Consider the following 21,614-nt stretch of genomic DNA (forward strand, 5'->3'; position numbering starts at 1 on the left):
AGCTTCTCCTTGCCTTCTGGCCAGCTCCTGCTCGCTTTACTCCCAAGATCTGACTCAAGGGATGCCTCCAGTAAAAAATGCTGTGATTATGCTGGCCACAAGGTACACGTGAGGGTTGGTGTCCTGCTCTCTGCATGCACAGGCATTGCTGTCTATTCCAAGGACAGGACACGGAGCAGAATGCCTGACTAATGATTGCCTGGGTTCGCACACACACACGAGTAAAGGAAAGAGAAGAAAGACTAGAGGAGAGGCACACAGGGTAGGGTGGGCGGTGCAGAGCATTTCCAACATAATGACATAAATGATGCTCTAGGCTTTTTACCTCAACCCCAAGAAAACACAATGACCAACATGCTACCCCACCACCCGCACTCCTAGGCTAAAAAGCAAAGGCAAAGGAACTTCCCAGGGAAGACAGCTCTTCTAGCCCTCGCTCAGATGGCAACTCTGGAAAACTTAATGCTGTTCCAACAGCAAAGGAACAGAAGGCTCAGAAAGCATGTGCTAATGAGGGGCAGTATCTGGACAACATAGGACCAAGAATTCACACATACTAGGAAGTGCCTGAACTCCTAAGCCTCAGGGACTATCTTTATGCAAGTATGTCCACCAGGCCTCTCTGAAACCTCCATTTTCACTGTCCAGGGCACCTGTCAGGAGTGAGGATTGCATATCTGACAGACAGTTCTATCTAGGCTTACTCTCTAAAATGGTCACCAGAAACTAACAGTAGTGCACACTTTTTGAGAAGGAGAAAAGGTCTGGAGTGAAGGGAGCTATCACTGCATTTCCCAAGCATTAGAACTCTAAACAGCCCCAGTCCGTGTTCAGCATACACAACAGTAGGTTCAAGCAACTGATTTCAAGGTGACATGACCCCAATGGACCAGGCAGAGTACTGGTCCACACAGGGTGCTAGCCAATGCAGTGAGCAGCACCAACCTGTCCCAAAGCCCATGCAGGTTCAGAGCCCGTCACTGATGACAACGAAGGCAGGAGTAAAAGGAAGCAAAGGAAGTGAACAGCCAGATTACCACCTGCAGACACACATGTCTTATGTCCTAACACTACAGGTCAACTTTAGCTCAAGGTCATCTAGTCACCCGTGTGTGAAAAGCAAGGGAAAGGTGGCAGGGCTTGGCAGACCACAGCAGAATTCAGAGAACACCAGAGAGGGAGCATCATTCCCCAAGAAAAGAGGCTGCTGCTTCAGCTCCATCACTCGGATGGAAAACACTGTAGCTGAAACTTTCGAAATCCTACTGCTCCTCAGGTGACACTCAAGCTCATTTCTTGCAAGCATAGGAGAAAGCTGCCAACCATGAAGATAAGAAGCCCCCATACCTGCACCAGACACTGCCCCATCCCTACTAAACAAACAAAAAGGAACCAGCCATGGTAGACACACAGCCTGCACAATCCTCATGACTGAGGGTCTTGTGTGTCCCACTGTGAAGGGCAGGGACCACACAGGAACCAAAGACTGAGGCTTGGCTCAGAGTGTTAGGACTGATGGCTGGGGAAGTGACAGGGAAGAAACAGAGAACTCAGCAGTGGCCCAGGTGCATCTGAACCAATGGGAGCTGGAGATAAATAATCCCTGGGCTCTAATACATGCAGAGTATAGACCAGAGACAAATACAGAAAGGTAAGTAAAGGCCAATCACTGCCCTTAAGACCTCAGAGCCTCTTTTGCAGGCAAGAGTCACTTTCTGGGTCTCACTATTAAGAAGAAAATAGCTAATTTTACACATGCAAACAATTAAGAGAAACCAGAAATAAGGTACTCTTCAACAGAACTTAGCTCCAACATGCCATAGTCCTGGCTCCTACACAGGGTCTATATTCACAGGGCTTGACCTCAAATATTTCTGGGAACAAGACCTGTCCACAGTTCGGTCACTAGTAGTACCACAGCACTGTAAAGCCACCGTGCTTTGAAGACACAGCTTAGCACTATGGGAATGTAGTGCTACAGGGACTGGACACAGCGGCAAAGCAACAGACACACAGACAGCACAGTCCAGGAGTCATCTAAGGAAGCCACCAAGTGTCGGGATAACTGGCAGCTGCTTCCTGTTACAGACACCAAGCATCTTGATAAGGTGGGCCTCAGCCTTCCATCCGGCACACACAACTCCTACCGCATCAGGCTCCCTAAGAAAACCTTGTACCTTGTACGAGTCACCGAGACACAAGCCTAAGCCTGAGAAGACATGCACTCACTCTGGAGCTCTTGAGGCGAGGCAGCCATCACTGGGCAGAGCACATATGCCTAGCTCCCTCTTCACACTTGCCTGCATGTCATGTCCTCACATCTCAGAGCGCTGCAGCGGGCCTTACGGTTAGCAAGGCATCGACATAGCACACAGTCATCAGCAGACTTACATGTCCAGAACAGGCTCCCTTACCTTTCCCAGGACTAAGGTTCTGGTCTATAAAGACCTTTAGTTCTCCGTTGGCTTCAATTAGACTGCCCTGCAGAGAGTAACAACAACAGCAGTAAATACGACATCACAAGAGCCACGCAGCCACAGTTGCTAAACACACTGGGCCTAATTTAAGCATATGGGCAGAGCTGCCACTGCTTAGCAGCAGGAGGAGCCCCAATGCTACATTGCTCCCAGTGGCCACCATGGCTAGGAACAGCATGACCTGCAAATCCAGTCATAAAAAGCCAGGACTTTGATGGCAGAGGGAAATGGTCACCAGGTGATACATGAGAGACAGCACGTATCTGATAAAGTCAGCAAGAAGGAATCTTACCAGACTGTCGCTCTCACCTCTCCAGGAAACCATAAAAACGTTTATTCCCACCAAACCTTGACAGGACATCATGGTTAGGCCTCTCCCAGGGGGAAGCCACCAAGGTAAACTGGAGGCCTCTGACCTCCAGAGTCAGGAGGTCACAATGAAACCTACATTCTCATCCAAATACTTCACAAAAGAAAAAGCTGGTGACCGAAGTGAGGGTGGGGACAGTGGCCAAGAAAAGCCCTGCAGGAGAAACTCCAGTCTCCTACAGAACAGGAAAGTGAGCTTCCATAACAGTCACGTGGTAACAGTTACAGATGGGAGCACCAGGGCACTAAGAGCAAGTACAGCAGATTCTCTAAGGCCAGGTAGGGACAAGAGGTTAAAGGCGGGTTATCGAAGTTAGGAACTAAGTAAATCCAGACATGTAAACCCAGGTTTAAAGCTAGAAATTAAAAGAACACCAGGAAAACCTAAGATACTGAGGTTGGGTGGGTAAAACCAGTGGGCAGGGCCTGGTAAAGCCTTGGGGCTCAGGGAGGAATTTAGACTTGGTGACTACATGAGCCTAGTGGGTAAAACTGTGGGACCTAAGCCAGGTGGAGAAGAACCGATGCAGGCTGGCAGTCCAAAGCTAACAGCCCTGCACTGCATAGAGGAGCCGCTTCCAGCCATGCTCAAGGTCCCAAGCTCCAACTCCAGCACTATCAAAATGAAAAAGCAAACGCTTAAAAACAACTTTTTTTTAAGGGCCAAATTGGGAGGACCAGGTTGGGAAGGCCAACAGAGTAAATCCAGGAGATTAGAAACACAGCAGGCAGGTAAGGTCCCCTAGCCCAGACAGTAGGCAGGCTAAGATGATTACAGTCAATGAGTAAAACCAAGGAAATGCCATTGAGGTTAAGGACACAGAGGTTAGGGCCAGGTGGGCACAGCCAGATGGGTAAACCAGGATGTTAAGGCTGAACGGAGAAGGCCAACAGATGGGTAAGACTGCTTAGAACAGCCCAACAAGAAGCTGCAGGGAAATCTGTGCTAAGAACAAGAAGTTCTGAAGCTGAATGCCAAAGCCAACCACATTAGGCAGGCTAACAGGCAGGCTTGGGGCTAACACCATGTGGGCCCGTCCAGGAGGAAGAGAATAAAGGCCAAGCTCCAGGGCCAGTGAGTAAAGCATACTGAATACCAGGTCAGCCCAGGTAGATACAGCCTGGAGATTTGGAACAGGTCTAGTGACCCTGAGTCCCAGTTTTAGCAATTACAGCTCAAAGCAGTGTCCATTTCCCAGGCTTCCTCAGCACTCCTGGTACAGTCACAACTGGCTGGATCTGAACAGGTAGGATAGACTCACCCCCATGCTGGACAAACAGGGGCATGGCATTACCTACCCAGCTTTGTCATTCTCTGTCACCTACTGACTATACCGCCCAACTTCCCCACATACAGCTTCACAAAGTCAGCACGCTACTTCTTTGCAAGTATCCTTCCTGACCACTAGCTGCCGACCCGGGCGGCACAATGGGGTGGGCCTGGGACAGCAGCAGCATTTGCTGTCACTGGCAGAAAAGACTAATATGGACAGCATGGACCAAATCACCTGTCCTTGTCCATTACCTCAGAGGAACTCAAGTCCACCACACAGGAGTTCTGCCCAGGAACACAGAGGCTGAGACAATCCAGTGCAGGGATTTAGAACTGTGCCGTCTGTGTCTCTAAGTGTCATTATGTTACCACTCGGAGAAACCAATCTGACATCCACCACAATATAGACCTGAGGTAAACGCAGGTGGGGTGGACAAGCTACCCAGGAAGTTCCTCAGCTGTGCTATGCTGCTCCTTCCTCTAAGGTCACTCAGCCTTGATATGGACCCACCATCACATCCCAGCTGTGGATACTTGCAAATCAGCTTTGCCTCCTCAAACAGGCCTTATAGAGCTCACTGGCCAGAAACAGCCAGGAGGAACTGTGCAGGGTCAGATATGTAGCAAACAGGCAGACTTTCTCAAGTCTCAATTTGGTGCCATCAAACTCAAAAGCAATCATGAAGCAATGGACCAAGATGCAGGAAAGAGAGCCACGAAACCACAGAGGACTGCAAAACTTAAGTCTGTCCCCCACCAATCCAGCCATGTCTGCAAACATGCATAACTGCATCCTCCAAATCCCAAGTAAGCCCCCCCCCCGCGCCCATGATGCTCTGCTGTTTCTGTCACTTGGCTCAGAAAACCGCTATGCATACGTGTATCCCACAGGGTCCCCTGGATAGCTCCCTGAAGGGGCTACATTCACTGCAGTGAGTTCCACAACACCATGACTACCCTTCACTGCAGTAAGTTTGACAGCAACCTGACTGCTTCTCACTACCTGCTGATTGTACCGCCCAGCATGACAAACAAAAGTATTTCTAGATGGCAAAACTGACCTCAGTTCAGAATCACTGGCTTTGGATATGATTTCATGACAATGCTTTGAACAGATCTGCTTTGCAGAGCCCACAGTAAATACACAGCTTTATCCTCAGCCCCTTCTCTAGTAGGGGCCTGAGATCAATAGATAAAGTTTGACTTAAAAGGCCCAGCAAGAAGACTCCTAGAGCCAGCCAAGGCCCATCACAACTTGTCCCAATGCTTCACATGCCGAGGCCACTCTTTCGTAACACATGGGTGTCAATGTAAAAAAGGAAACGCAAGCTCTCCTGTCCATAAAGGAAACTAAGAGAACCGCTGGGGCTCCCTTCCAGAGATCTGAAGATCAGCGGCAGTCTCTGTCTAGCGGACACTAGAGGCCAGTAGCCTTCTTGTAGAGACCTACCACGCCACAGAGCTGGCTACCTCTAAGGCAGTACCCCAGACCACAGTATGCAGTGGAAGACGACCTACTAGAAAAATCTGTACAAACTAAATGTCTTCAAGTAGAGATAAAGGACATTTAGAAATCATGAAGCTGAGGGACAGAGCCTTTGTTGTGAGATTAGGGCCCTACAAGAGGCACCCAGAGAGCTGCTGCCCTTTCACCATGTGGGGACACAGCAGAGAAATCACAAAAACATTACTCCCTTGGGCCCTCCCTTTTCCTGAAATTTCCTTAATAAATCTACCTTCATTCTACTTAAAAAAAAAAAAAAAAAAAAAGAGTGGGGAAGCCATAAGCCATTGCTAAGCAGCAAATCTGACTTTGATCTTGGGCTTGCAAGTAGATTTCATTATATCTTTATTACAGCAGCACAAATGGACTAGGACATATATCTCCCCCCTCCTAGCCTGACTGAACTCAACTCCATAACACAGGCAGCTGAAACGCTAGTACAACCTTTGCAATCAGCATGTTCTCTTGGAGAAGCAGGCAGCCTGGTCACAATGTGTGAGCAGCCTGTGGAGGGCAGGGAAGACTCCAGACAGCTTCGAATCTATTCAGTCAACACTCAATCATGACCTACAGACCCACAAGACCATAGATGTATGGGCATTGTCACCTTAAGCCACTCAGTTCTAAGGATGTCTGTCACACAGCACCAGGAGACTAAAGTAGCCAGATGTCCACTGAGCATATTCTTAAAGGACATGAACAGGTCTGGGTTTACATAGGGAGGACACTGCACACCACTGCTCTGGGATTCTATGACCAACACTCACGCTGCAGCCACCCTGGAGGTGATTACAAAGAATACCGAACCAGATGGACTGACCCTGGGACAGAAGGTCACTGATGCAGATTCGACTCATCGGGTGTGCCGACAGTGCCACAGGGAACAGCAGCAGAAGTGGCTGCTATGTGAGCCACTCTTCCTTGCTTGTCATCGACTCTAGGGGAAGGGCAGCTAGAGGAGACCTGCTGCCGTTCCCCTCCCTTCAAAACTAGGACCACGGCAGAACACCGAGTAGAGGCCAGATGCTACTGTGATGGAATGTGGCAAAGACTGGTGAGCACCAACCAGATACTCTAGAGGTCACAGTATTTCCAGGGTCACACCAGGTACACCTAAGGCTATAAAGCCACAGCTGGTCAGTGGCAACATGACTCACAAGGTCCTCAGCAACATCTCCACCCCTCTGCCCACTTTCTATTAGTATATTAGACATCGAAGCAATTACACTAGACTTTGACCTCCCGTAATACCTTTAAGCTGGAGAGCCCAGCCAACTTCCAGGGAGAGAACATTAACTTTTCTTTAAAAATCAACACCACCAATCTGCTGACACTGCTGTTTCCTTCTATCCTGCTCTAGGCAGGCCTGTAGTATAAACAATGACCACAGTGTCCATGCTGACCACAACCACCCCTTCCAGAGAACAATGATGGGCAGTCAACTCACCAACAGCAAGCACCAGAGACCTACACACTATGCTGTTCATTTAACAAATCTTGCTGGTGCTCGCCAATAGCCAGCTTCACAAACATGACAGCCCAGAGTGGTCACCACCATCCTTTTAAAAATGCACCAGTGACTACAATAACAGCCCCGCAGTTGTGCATAGCAGATGCAGACCAAAAGCAAAGATGCCCTAAGCTACTGTTGCCCCCGGCCACACCCCAGGTCTCATTCAAGTAGACGGTATGCAGGCACAGTTCCAGGGGACTGCCTGTAATACCGTTTCCTGAGTACTTCCAGTTTACAACTGGTTTATTTCTCTACTAGCTGTCTCTCTCCTCTGCAAGACACCAGTCTGGTGAGTGTGGGCACTGCCTGGAAGCCGAAACACTGACCTCTAGGTAGGAGCAATGCTGGCTATAAAGTTGAGAGGCACAAAACAGTATCCCAACCATGTAGTAAGTACCTGCCCAGGAACCTATCTGCTGGAATCCTTGGCTGAAGAATCACTTCTGGGCTTCCCTGTTCTGGCATTTTCTAAGCCTCCCACTTGTCCTGTGTCTTCTTATGTTCACCATAGAAGTACAGAGACTTAAAGTCACATGAAAAGCCTTCATGAAAACCGAGAGGAAAAGTATTATCTCAGCACTTTCCTGTTTCATCAGCCAAGACATACAAGGAGTTAAGAATCCCTCCTACAATAACCATGAAAACAGAGCAATCTCAGGAAACATGTGCTGAGACAGGCAGAGACCTTTTGCCATCTTTGGGGACACAGAAGATAAACGAATAGACAAGTAATAAGCAGATGTTAAAAACCACATTGTGTCATAAAAACAAAGTGTGTGGGTGGCCTAAGAGGACAAGAAGCCAGTTCTGAAGACACCTGGCAAGGAGGTTCCTGGACAAGCTTTCAAGGAGTCTGCAGCATACCTGGCCATCCTGTCAACCCCACAGCCCAAAACAGCAAACTGTATTGTCCTGCGAACTCTACTCTCAGATGTCAGGATGACCAGTAAACACTAGACCCTTCCACACAGGTGCCAGGCCATGTGTCCCACAGCTTTCAGAGGACTGTGCATGTGTATGGCCTGACTTGTGGGCACACCTCTCTTGAGTGACATCTTTCTATACTGTGCAGGTAAGGAAGGACTGAAGTAACTTCATACCCTAGGGAAGGTGGGCCACTGACCTCATTAGACACAAAACACACAAAAACTTCAGAGCTTGCTGGAGAGCTAAGTCCTGCCAAGGTTGGGCCTACTGCCACATGCTAATCTCCACTTGTGTTAACATGGCCACCACCTTCCAGCAATCTTGTTGTGGTCTCCCCAAGTGTATACAGAGCTGCAAATCCAGCTTTGGCCAGAGGGTGCTGTTAAAAGCAGCTTCCACCCAGGACACCTACACTCCAGCAACTGGGAACACACTGGTGGTCATCATTCCTCTTAGGGAAAGACCCGTAAATACCCTTTATGCATTGTTAACCTAAAAGACACTCCCTCCAACAGTAGTGGACAATATAATTCCTGAAACCACACTGCGGTATTTCCCTAACTGAGCAAGGCCAACGATCTGCAAGAGCAGAATGAGGACAAAGCATCGAGTCCCAATGCTAAGATCAACACCTGAAAAGTGTATGAAAAAGCCAAGACCCTAGGACAAAAGGCTTTGCTATCAGGACCCTGACCAGCTACTGGGAAGTGCCTAACAATAGACAATCTAATTCAAGGGGTGAGGGAAGAAACAATATTTGAAAATGACACAAAATCGGTCAAATAAACATTTCTCATTAAAACAGGCATGTAAATTTTGCCCAACTAACTCAAAAAGCCCAAGTTTAATCCCCAGAATCACAAAAAGAACTATTAAAAAGCACAGAAGCCAGGCACAGTGGCATACACCTAAAGTACTAGCTATGCCAGAAGTGGTAGGATGACTGAGGCCAGGAGTTCAAGGCCAGCCTGGGCAACCTGAAAGATCTCAAAAAATAAATGGAGAAAAAGGGTTCTGATCTATGTCAGACATTAACCACTCCAACTCCTTCAGCGAAAAAAACATGTGACTAGGCACCTAACAAGAGGCCAATCTGAAGACCTGCAGCAAAAGATGGGTGCTCGCTCACACTGCAATCAGGAAACGTAAGGTGAAACCAGCGCAAAATGGACATACTCAACAATGTGGATATACCTGCTAACAAGCCAGGCAATATGGCAGGCCTCCGGAGCCAGGAACAAGGGCTCAGGAGTGGCCGGCCATATGTGCCATGGCCACCCAAAGTAAATATCAAAAAGACATCTCTGTGAGGCACTGGGGAAAAAATCATTCATATTATACCCACAGTAAAAGAGAAAACACCAAATTAATTCAGGTGATTAATAGCTTCCACAAGTTTTCACAATGTCTGCCATCCAAGCCTGATGACTTGGGTCTGAATTCCCAGACCCACATAAAGCCAGGCATGGAAGTGCCTGCCTGTATTCTCAGCACTAAAGGACAGAGACAGGAAGACCCTGAAACAGCCAATCAAGTCGATAGCTAATGAGTAAACTCCAGGTAAGGTGAAAGACTATCTCATAAGCTGGTAAGCCAGGTACAGACATATGTGCCTTTAACCCCAGCACTCAAGGGCAGAGACAGGTTTGATCTCTGAGGACAAGGCTAGCCTAGTTTACACAGCAAGTTCCAGGGCTGGATAGTGAAATTCTGTCTGGCCTCTACACAGGTATAACACAGACATGTGCATGCACGCACGCACACACACACAAGTCACTAGAGCCAGTGGTGACATTACACACTGGTAATCTTGGCATCAGGGAGGCTGATGCAGGTGAACCCTGAGCTCAAGGCCTATATAATAAGACCCTATCTCAAAAACAAAACAATAATATAGGGGTTGGGGTTGAGCCTCTCAGTGGTAGAGTGCTTGCCTAGCTAGTGTAAGGCCCTGGGTTCAGTCCTCAGCTCTGAAAAACAAAAGTAAAATTAAATAAAGAGCATCAACCACCTGCTCCTATTTGTTGCCACAAAAAGGCTTAGGGCAAAATGCTGACTAGCAGAGCAAGAAACAGTGAGTGCATTAGCATAAGGCCATGCAGCACACAGGCACATCTGAACACACCTCTGTGGGTTGTCACATCCATGCCTGTGGAAGGGCTGGAGAGATGGCTCAGATGAAAAACATTTACTGCTCTTGCAGGGGACCTACATTTGATTCCCAGCACCCACACAGTAGATCTCGTGTGGATCTCAACCATCTTCCAATGCCCTCTTCTGGTCTACACAGGCACCAGGCATGCACACGGTGCACTTATGCACATGTGCAAAACACTCACATACACAAAATGCCTTTATAAATATTTTATCATCTTTATGAAAATCATAAACAAAACAACAACAATGCAGCTCATGGTATCCCATAGCAACCTCAGGATGATCCCAGATATCCACTACTGGCCTTTCTGATTCCCTCAGTGCCACTTGAATCCTGATTAACTGGATGAAGCAACTGCCCCCAGCATCTGGTGGGGTATAGATACACGAGGAAGAGGCTAAGCCATGCATAGATTACCAGAGGGTGCGTAGAAACAGAGGCTCACTTCCTAGAGAGCAGGCAGAAATGTTCAGAGGATGAGGGACAGGCTTAGAGAGCAAGTTAGCTTGTCCAATGAGTAGGGCAGGTCTGAAAGCCATGGTCCAGGCTTAGAGAGCTCTGAAGAGATGACCAGGGCAGCTGCCACCCCAGCAGAAATCCATGTCCTTAGGGAGAATCTAAAATCTTTAAGCAGAGACTAGCTGATGGCTAGAAGATAAACTCAACTGGAGAAGAGGAATAGGCTAGCATATCAAGAGCCACCAAAGCAGAAGACCCACGTGAATTCTGAGCAAAATTAAGATGCAAAAGATGCCAGGATCAGGGACAGGAGGAATTATGTGCAATTTACAAGGAAGAGCCCTTGAAAACAATCAGAGGACTGTAGCTATAGCTCAGTGGTCAGAGCTTGTGACCCACAAGGGGGGGGTCCCTAGACTCATCTCCCAGTACTACCAAAACAGAGTAGTGGGTTGGCTGTTGAAATACTCATGCATCAGCCACACAAGCAAGTCTCTGCCATCTTTTCCTCCCAGGCACAAACCCTAAGCCAGACCAACAGACCTGGTCAACTTCTTTGAGGGGACACAACCCCCTTCAGCCCTGGGAGTACTCACCTAGAGAACAGTGTTGCCATGTCCTTCCTTCTAGAGACCCACCAAGTCCTGAATGACCTTCAGTTCTACTGCTGTGTGTATAGCTGGCTTCAGGGCTCTCCCCCAGCCTCAGCCCTTCACAAGGGTATGTGCATACAGGGTGATTCCTATAGATCTGGTCTTCCTAGAAAGGCAGATAGGCCAGTGTCTGCCACAGCCTCTAATCTAGCAAATTTCCTACAGGCACCTAACTCCTGCAAAGATACTCAAATGATAACTCTCATTACACAACAGACCCAGATGCAGAGCTACTTGGGAGAGCTGCCAGGGAGCTGACTGTCCAGGTTCTCTAAGCCCCACTTCCTGCTGTCAAAGGGCAGCTCTGGGACAGAATGAAGTACACGGTGGATGGCAGGACACAGAAAGCAATCACCATGGGAATAGCCAGGGCAGGTGAGGCTTCACTGGTAGGAAGTGGCTGCCCCACAGCACAGAACTTCACTTTCTTGTCAACTACAACAGCTGCCTTGGTCCCTGCCACTTTCCTAAACCCGGCATGCACCACACTCTGAAAGCAGCAACCTGCAAGTAAATTTAACAGCACTGACCTCAGCTTCCTATCCACACAGAACTCGAGTTTCACCCTCTTCCTATTCAGGCTGTGAATATGCTAGGAGGGTCACGGTCACACCAAGCACCATGGAGGGGCTAATCAAGCTACAAGCAGCAATAATCAGCTACCTCTGTCATGTCAAGGCACACTTCTTCTAGGCCACAAATCAAGTAGGAATAGCAAGATTGCTGGAAGGTGTTCTAAAGCAAGAATCATTTTCAATAAATGAACAAGCCTAAAAGCATACCAGGCCAGAGACTTACTCAGCCACCAAGATACATGCAGAGGCTAAAGATTAACCCCCAGCTTCTCTCCTTCTGCCTTCCTCCACACATAGTACTGTTGAGTTAAAGAATCAGAGGCAGCCTAAGATATCTTAATTTAAATCTCAGAGGCTGAGCCGGTTAGTTGTTCAGTTAGAGCAGATACTCAGTGCACACAAGGCAGTTTCAATGTCCAACACCAACAAAACAAAACAAACACCCCACCACCACAACATACACACCTTACACTAAGCTAAGAGCTAAGCCTAGGGCCTCAAACCTCATCTTTAAAAGGCAAAACAAACAAGAGTCTATAAAGACCTCCAAGGACCCAGCAGCTGAAATAATTTAATATGCCACCATCCTGTATCATACGCAGCCACTAGCATAAACATGGGCCTTAGAGAACTGTAAAATTTTATGTATGAATGTGTATAAATGTGTACCACATGCATGCTTGGTGCTCTTGAAAGTCAGAAGAGGGTGCCAGATCCCTAACTGGAGTTACAGGCGGTTGTGAGTCACCATGTGGGTGCTGAGACTCAAACTTGTGTCCTCTGGAGAAGCAGCACATGTTCTTAACCACAGCCATCTCTGCAGCTCCAGCCTCAGAAAATCATGATGGTCACGATGGAGAAGTATAGCCAGGCATCATGAGCAACAAAGGCCTGTGATCCCAGGACTCAAAGGGCAAAACATAAAAACTGCTCAAAGCCAGAGTAGAGTGAACTCAAGGACCGGAAGGGCAACTTACTTAGACCATGTCTCAAGCAAAAGTACAGAGGGCCAGCAATGTAGCTCAGTGACAGAACCTAGTAGAGGCAGAGCACCAGGCTCAACCTCCAGTATGTGAAAACAAAAACCCTACCTGCAAACCACCAGGTTTTGGTTAAAGTTCAGCATGCACTAGTGAGTTGCCTTGGTGGGTGAAGGTGCTGGCAACCAAGCCACAGGGTTGTTAAGAACTACTTTCTTAAAGTTGCCCTCTGATCTCCACATATATAACAAGGTATTTGCTCATGTGCGCAGGCAGACAGGCAAGCATAGGTAACATTTTAAAAAATGTTTTAAAGGAATGTTCTCTTTTTTTTTAAAGATTTATTTATTTGTTATATATAAGTACACTGTAGCTGTCTTCAGACACACCAGAAGAGGGCATCAGATCCCATTACAGATGGTTGTGAGCCACCATGTAGTTGCTGGGAACTGAACTCAGGACCTCTGGAAGAGTAGTCAGTGCTCTTAACCACTGAGCCATCTCTCCAGCCCGGAATGTTCTCTTACATTTATAAACAAATGCAAAAGTGGGAGATCAAGAAAAAAATGAGGAAATTTTCATTCCTAAATTCTTTGTTTGAGATAACAATCCCTCTATGTAGGTCTAATGAGCCTGGAACTCTCCATGTACAAGATGCAATTTACTATTTCACATATTAGACTGAGCACATCTCATGACTCTTAAAGCATCTTTCTGGGGAGGATAAGTTAAAATGGGTGCTTTCCACCTGCCTGATGGCACACACATGGCGACCTGGCACCATCTTTGTAGAACAAACCTGACACCTCAAAGACACCACCTGTGTACAGGCATGCACACACATATACAGGTGTACATCACAATCACTGCCCCTAGGATTCCTCCTTAGGATCACAATGGCTTTTTAACCATCTGAGAAGACCGATCCTGAAAGCCACAGAACCTCAGCAATGTTCACGGCCAAAGGGCCAGGCACTACTGTATCTCTAGAGCCCAGCCCCACCCCATCCCAGAACGCTAACATTAACAGGCCTCCTGAACAGACTGTACTGAGCCTGAGCTGCTGAAACAGCTCTATGCAGCCCAACACCGCTGCCCTAACTGTGAAGATCCTGGAACACTGGAAACCCGGAAGACTGCAGTGTCCAAGTCTTTTTGTTCTCTGTCCATCCTCAACATCAGAGGTAGACATTCTAGGAACTGCACACAGCAAACCGAAGCAAGTATACTTGGTGTCCAAAACAGCAGCCTTCAGTTCATACACAAAGGCTGTGGCAGGCACCACCGGTCTGCAACACAGTACAGTTTATTTCCTGTATTAATTCATCTGTTCAATAGCAACTATCTACAATTCTAAAAAATGTCAAGTAAACAACCACTAAAAAGACAAAAACCACAGTACGGGTTCACCTTTCCCTGTGAGGCTGACTTGATCTGGAACACCAGGTGAGCACTCTTCTGGATTCTGGGAGTGTTTTCTGGAAAGACCCATCCTTAATGTGAGCAGCACCATCCATCCTATGGACTGGGGTCTCACACTAAATACAAAGGAATAAAGAAGGTAGCCAGCTGACACCCGCACTCATCTCTGCTTTCTGACTGTGGACACAACATGACCAGCCACCATAACTGCCTCCAGCATACCTTCACCATCGTGACGGCCAAAACAAACCCTGGCTGAAGTCACTCCCTCTTGTCAGTGATGAGAAACATGACTAATGTGGAAAACTGAGGCACGGGGCACTGCCATGGTAAATGTGATCAATGATCTGCAGGCCTGTGATGTAAAGGAATCCTGAAAGGCTCTAAGCAAAACTTCTAGGCCATTCTGACAAGCATCCGAAAAGACCAGAATGTCAAAGGAAATGTGAACACCGAAGGCCAGGCACACAAGTTTCATGAGAGAACAAGGGTTCTATGGGGGAACTGGGCTAGAGGCCACTTGTCACCTTCTGGCAAACAATCTGGCTGCATTCTGCCCATGCCCTTAAAACCTAATTGAGGCTAAATTTAAGTAATGAGCTAAGTTGTCTGGTGGAGATTTCAAGACAGCACAGCATCCAAGCTGTGGCACGGTTACTACTTATGGCTCTCAGATGGTAAAACGGAGCATACAGATAAAGGAGCACGCATGAGTTTAAAGCTGCACACAAGGAAGACACAGGCAAAGCACCTACAACGAGGAAATCTCACCCTTTGCACCGAGGCAAGAAAAGCATCCTTAGGGCACCATATCCTTAGGGCACCACTTGGGAGACAGATGCACCAGCACTTGGGAGGCAGAGGCAGGCAGATCTGAGTTCAAAGTCAGCCTGGTCTACAGAGTGAGTTCCAGGACAGCAAGGGCTACTACAGAGAAACCCTGTCTCAAAAAAAAAAAAAAAAAAAAAAAAAAAACCTGAAAAAAAGAAAAGAACAGTATGCTTAAAAGATTCACTCACAGGCAGGACCAACTGATATAAATGCCAGCTCCAGATGACAAGATGGCTGGGCAGGTAAAAGCAAGTCTAGCAACCTGACTTCAGTCCCTAGAATCCAGAGACAAGGAGAGAAACAATTCTACAAAGTTGTCCTATCTGTTCACATGAGATTGTACACCCTTGAAGAAAATGAAAATTCATTTGAAAGAGAGCTTGAATTGAGAATGCCATCAAGAGACAACAAGCGCTTAGGGAAGTGTCTTCCCAAGTTTAGCTGATGAGATACAGAAGGCCGCTAGAGCCATAGAAGGGGCCGTGCATCTCAAGCTGGCAGCACTGGGCACTGCCCTGAGGATGGTCTTTGCAGGCATGCAGAATATCAGAGGCTGAGAGGCCCCTGCATAAAGCTGGGAAGGTAAGGCCTAAGTTGCAACAAAAACCTCAAAATACAGAATATCTCAGGACCAGACCAAGGAACATTTGCCAAAGAAAGCTACAAGCACAAAATGGAGCTGGCTGAAGAGGCCTCAAGTGCTACAGGCATGATACTAGGAAGGCAAGGCTGCCTGTCCAAGTCTGTTACAGCACAGAAGGCCCAAGATGCCAGGGTTGGTGTTTGCCCTACTAAATTTTGGTTCTACATTGGTCCAGTCTTTGCTACTAAGTTTTGAAAAAACTCTGCCTCTAAAATGTTTTTAAATTTATTTTTATTATTTCTGTATGTATGCATGTGCTCATGTGCATATGTATCTACATGAGAATACAGGTGCCCACAGAGGCCAGAGGTGCCACATCCCCCAAAAGCTGGAACTTTGGGCAGTTCTGAGCCACACGATGAAGATTCTGAGAATCGCATCCTCTGAAAGAACAATTTGTGTCTTAACCACTGAGCCATCTCTCCAGACCCTTGATCTTGTTTCATTACACTGACTGTGTGTGTGTGCGCAAGCGCACGCTCACAGAGAATACATGGAAATCAGAGGAAAGCTTATGGGAGTCAGTTCTCTACTTCTACCATGTATGTCACAGGGATCAAACTCAAGTACAGAGGTTTGGCAAGTACAGCCCTGAATTTACAGTTGTTGAACAAGTTGGAAATGTTAAGATTTGGAGGCTTGTACCAATGGACTAAAAGTACTTTCCTTAGGAGATGAGCCTACGAGGATCAAGGATGGAATGTTAACATTCAAAATGATGTTTGTTCTAAGGTTGACAAGGGATGGACTTGATAGGTGATCCTCATTGTCAATAAGGGAATTTATAATCACCTAGGAAACACTCCTCTAGGCAGGTCTATGGGGATGGACTTCTCTGATGACTGACAAATTCAAGAATACTACCTTCCTAGTAAGACTAGCACAGCAGCCCAGGCATCGAGAGAAGACACATCTGCACACACCTGGCCTCTCTAGCTTCCGCAGCAGTGTTGGGTCATCATGGGTAATCCTGCACACTGCTTTCCATGTGGACAGTAAGTTCCACAGGCAAGCATCGCAGGAGCAGCCCGGCGTGCGCGCAGGCACTCACCACCCCTCTACCAGTGCTTCTTTGCCAGCTTCTGCCATCCCCATCCTGTTTGCTGACAACTACCTGCCCCACTCCACAGCCCACAGTTTACAGGGAGCCTGATTTACATGCTGGTCTGCAGAAGCAGGAAATCCCTAAGCTATCTGTCTTCTGTCTGCCCTTTCTGCTCTTCTATGACCTAGAACATGACTTTTGTCCCTATTCTCACCAGAGTCATGGCCTTCAGAACCTTTTACAGTCAGGTTTCACCTTAAACATCTAGTGCTTAGAAAGCTTCGATGGTGCCTCTTTCTTTCCCTTCAGCACAGTTTACAAAGTCCCTTTCCAAACCCAAATATCACATCCTACTGAAAAACACCAACCCTTGACTGTCTGCAATCTCCGCTTCCAGTCAGAAAACAGGGAGAGCCGCTTCACCTCTGCCTAGGTCTGTGTGCACCTGTGGGGGGACTAAGCTGTAGCTCTGGGTTACCCACACCGGTGGTCTCACTCTCAGCTGGACAGGAGAACCTGACCACATCAGTGCAGAACTAAGATGACAGGACTTGGGGTGTGCAGACTCGCTGGAACCACACAGTGCCATGTGGTCCAACCAAGGAATGGGTCACACATAGAGGAAGAGTTGGGACATGGATGTAGATAAACAACAGACATAACAAGATCAAGCCAACGCCATATTGAGTTGTGACGTCAGGTGACCTACACACAGTGACCTACACACAGTCTCTCCCCAGAGCAGGTCCAGTGCTTGGTGAGCAGATGAGGAGCACCGTCTGATCCATGTGGGCCACTAAGCATGGATGAATCCTTGGCCTCTAGTCAGGACAAGACTCAGAACGTGTACCAGTTTCACTACACCTGGGCACAACTCTAGCTGATACAGCTTGTGTGCCTGCATTTTCAGGGCTGCACAGAAAACACATTAATCTAACAAAGAACAGTGAATACTGAGGAACACTGGAACAGACACAATCAACGTTGGAGGGAGTTAAAATAATAAATGGGATGTGACCAACAATACAAACTGTATTTTGCAGCCTAGGAGCCTAACTGTCCATACCTGTTTCATTAAAAAAAAAAAAAAAAAAAAAAAATCAAAACGCTCAGTAGCTTTGTAGTAAATATGAAGCTAAACCAACCAGCATTCCCACGGTGTTTCATTAATCACCAAATGTCATCTTTCTGAGAAAAAAATGTGGCCAAACAAGTAGTTGGGATTTAATCCATCAAAGCTGAATTACAGTCTTACATACTACATAAAACAAGTACAGTGTTAAGTTCCATGTTGACTGCTCTCCTGTGTGGAAACCCACTAACAAACAACACCCACTCACACATTCATTTTAACTGAGAGATGTATTCAAAACATTTTATTTTATTTAAGCAGTTTAGATAGATTAAGGAAAAATCCAGACATCATCATCTAACCACAAAAAAAAAAAAAAAAAAGTGTCAGGCTTCAGATGACAAAGAACATTTGTGCAGAGGGGAGGCACCCACCTCCTACCTCACCATCCCTCACCTCCATCCCAGCTCCTGCCTGTAAAATGTCTGAGCAAACCACTGCCACGCACGTATGGCCACTCTCAAATAAAAGGAGAAAACTGCAGGGAGCTATGCTAACATGTCTGCAGCACGCAGCACGCATACTTACATCTTTTGCCATGTTACCAGATCCAGGAAATCAAAGCTTTAACTGCGTACCCTCCACAGAAGAAACCGGACTTATCTGGTAAAAAGGAAGGGGATGAGTAATGAATGAGAATGAAAAAAGAAGTTTAACGCACACCGCATTTCAAAGGAAACATCTCCCCACCAGCACGAGGCAGGCCTCCAGGCAGCAGGGGCCTTTCTTGCACAATCCCGACAGGAGAGCTAGCCAAGCAGGTCCCACACGGGGATTTTAAGTCACCTCTCTAAATGGAAACGCTCCCTGCGGGCACCAGCAGCTCCCACCGGCAGCGGGGCCAGACCCCGGCCCCTGGGCGAAGCGAGGCGCAGCCGGCAGGCTCACCCCACCTGGGCACGCGCCCCGCCTGACCACAGGCCCCACCGAGGCCCAAGGCCCCCCACTTGGGCACACGCCACAGCGTGGCTCTGCCCGGGCTGCAGCAGGCCCCGGGGCTGCCCGAGACCCCGAGGTGCCCCCGACCACTCTGACAGGTGGGCTCCCGGCCGCCCGCCCGCCCCACCTGTCACTAGGCCCGGCCACCAGCTCCGCGCGCTGGAGCGGACAGAGCCGGAGGGTGGCCAGGACCCCTGCCCGCCGCCCACGCCACGCCGCGTCGAGGCCGACTCTGGGCTGAGGCCGGGCGGCAGGCGGGATGCGACCGGACGCGGGAACCGGGCTGGGGCGGGAACGGGGCCGCGCGCCCAGCCCGCGCCCTCCCGCCGTGACCGGCCGGTGCCCCGCCACACCTGGCTGGCCGGCGGGGCGCGCGGGGCGGACGACGGGGGCGCGGGGGCGCCGGCCCGGAGGTCCGGCCCTGGCGGTCCCTGCCCTGAGCCAGCGGCGCCGGGACGCGGGCTCACCCTGGGCCGAGCGTCGGGCCGGCGTGACGTGCGCGCGGCGCGGTGACGTGGGCGGCGGCGGGCCCGCTCCGCGCAGCGCGCCTGCGCGCCTTTTCGCGCCTTCGGCGCCCTCCTCCTCCTCCCGCCGCTCATCTCCCGCGCCTCTAGCCGGTGCTACCCGCCCTGGGATTGGGGAGGGGCCTGTGCGCGCGTGCGCGTGTGGCGGGACTCGGCAGGAGACCGCGGACACTGAAAAGCTCTGCGGGCGCCTCCATGTGCGCTCAGAGAAAGACCACGTGTGTGCGCGCCTCTGTGTGTGTACACTAAAGGCCAACTGTATGCATGTCTGAGTGCATGCGCAGGGAGTAGAGGGCCACGTGTCTGCCTCTGTGTGTATGTGTGTGTGTGCCACGCGCGCCAATGGTGAAAAATCTGGTGTGTGCCATACCTTCTTGTACACGTAGGGAAAGGATCATGTGTGCACACCTGTGTATATGAATAGTCTGGCTGTATACAAGTGTGTATTCGTGGAGTATGAGTCATGTGTGCACACTCCTGAACATATAAACAGGAAAGAACCCTCTGTGCATGTAAATGTCGATACCTATGTTTAATGCCTGCACACTGAAAAGAACAGGCATGTGTGTACACACGAGGAAAAAAGCTCAGTTCTGAGAGTACTTTCAAGTACCTGCATGTGCACCACAGGGAGAGGAGTCTTCAAAGGCTGTTAGGATGCGTACTGGACAATGCAGAGACAAGATCTCAGACCTCTGCTCAACTATTCACCTCCACAAACGGCCACATGGCCTGAACTTGGACTGTCAGTAGTTCAGGGCAGGAAGCAGCGTGAAAGACAGGTGTGTGTGTGTGTGTGTGTGTGTGTGTGTGTGTGTGTGTGTACCTTTCACTTCAGAAACCATGTGCTTCATCCCAAGAGGAGTCTGGTAGACCGTGAGCCCTGAAGACTCAGTCCATTTTAGAGACCACTACTTTTAGACTAAAGCTGGAGAACCTGGGAGGAGAATGGGCTGGTGCTCACAAATCAGTCCAAATGGGTCAGATAAAATGGCCCAACTTTTCCCAAGAATATGGGACTGGCAAGCAGAGCACTGTTAAATACTATCAGAGAACTTAATGTGAAAGGCTGAATTTTATTCTGGGGGAATAAAAGTTTGACTCCCAAACTTTTCTGTTACCTAGCTGCCTCAGCCACATGACTCAGCCAAACAACCCTTCTTTAGCATCTGACTGAACTGTCCGAAAGCTGCTGTCCTGCTTTGAACGCTCCTCGGCGGCTTTGAGGAAGCAGCGCTGCAACCACAGCTGCCTATTGCCAAAGCAGAGCTGCGGTTCCAGGAGGCCATACCCAAGGCCTGAGTATTTCAGTTGCTTGCACCAGACTTTTTGTCATCTCAAGCCTTGGTCACCAGGACATCGGTGGAGGGTTGTGGGGGAAGCATCTCTACCGGCTGGGCAGAAAGACTGTGATTGGTGCAAACATCTTTGCCACGCCCCATTTCTGACTATAAACAAGATATTTGGCTCACTTTTTCAGTGAGGTGGGAGTCTTTTGTCCAATAGAAACTTCTCTCAAGTGATGCTAAACATTTTTTTTTACAAGCTAGACTGGTAACACGAAGAAATAACAGAGCATCAGCAAAACAGTGGCAGAAACATGGGGAGCTCTGAAAAGTTGAACACTGAGGCCACAGTCTCATATGTTCCCAGCACCCAATGCCCATGCAGAGTTGCGGCACCAGCAGACCCTGCCTACTGCTGCTGAAGGATTTCAATAGCCGCCAAGTGTTATGACCGCTGTTGGCCCAGAACAATCTAAGCCTCCAATTTCAGTATCTCAAGATGTAAGTCTCTGGCTTCTAAAGCCTGGAGCAATGGGCCCATGGCTTTCGGGGAATAGAGTTGTAAGCATCTGGATCTTCTAGTCCATTCCATAAACGTTGAGTGCGTAAGGCCTGGCACTGATTGCTAGCACTGGAGAATCTTCTCCTTGCCCGAGTATGTTTCTTTGGATAAAGCAGAATAACCCCAGCCAACTGATTAGTAATATAGAGGTCAGAGCTGTACCAAGTGCTGGGCTAATTAACATCTATGAAGACCTTTGAGGAGCACAGACCAAAGGCCTCACTCAGTAATACGCAACATATTATTACTGGACGCCCCTATTCTGCATGGCTTTACAATTAACCACCTTTATGCTGACTACACCAGCTCCTACCACTTCAGCTAAGCCCCACCTTCTTAAGC

At 48.5% G+C, this 21,614-nt stretch overlaps 1 protein-coding gene across 4 annotated transcripts in view; it reads right to left on the reverse strand.

Moving 5' to 3' along the window:
* The window catches only part of TFDP1 (transcription factor Dp-1), a 38,492-nt gene extending 19,097 nt beyond the window's left edge, over positions 1-19,395 (reverse strand). The window contains exons 1-3 of one of the 4 annotated variants that reach the window (XM_080928436.1): positions 19,368-19,395; positions 18,490-18,564; positions 2,415-2,481 (exon numbers count right to left, since the gene is read on the reverse strand). In XM_080928436.1, the coding sequence (XP_080784562.1) occupies positions 2,415-2,481; positions 18,490-18,501 (79 nt within the window). In that variant the 5' untranslated portion in view covers positions 18,502-18,564; positions 19,368-19,395. The other 3 variants (XM_080928435.1, XM_080928437.1, XM_080928438.1) reach the window with 3 other exon arrangements.
* Positions 19,396-21,614: the final 2,219 nt, after the last annotated feature.

Source organism: Micromys minutus (genome assembly GCF_963924665.1).
Source record: "Micromys minutus genome assembly, chromosome: 14".
Lineage (NCBI taxonomy): Eukaryota > Metazoa > Chordata > Mammalia > Rodentia > Muridae > Micromys > Micromys minutus.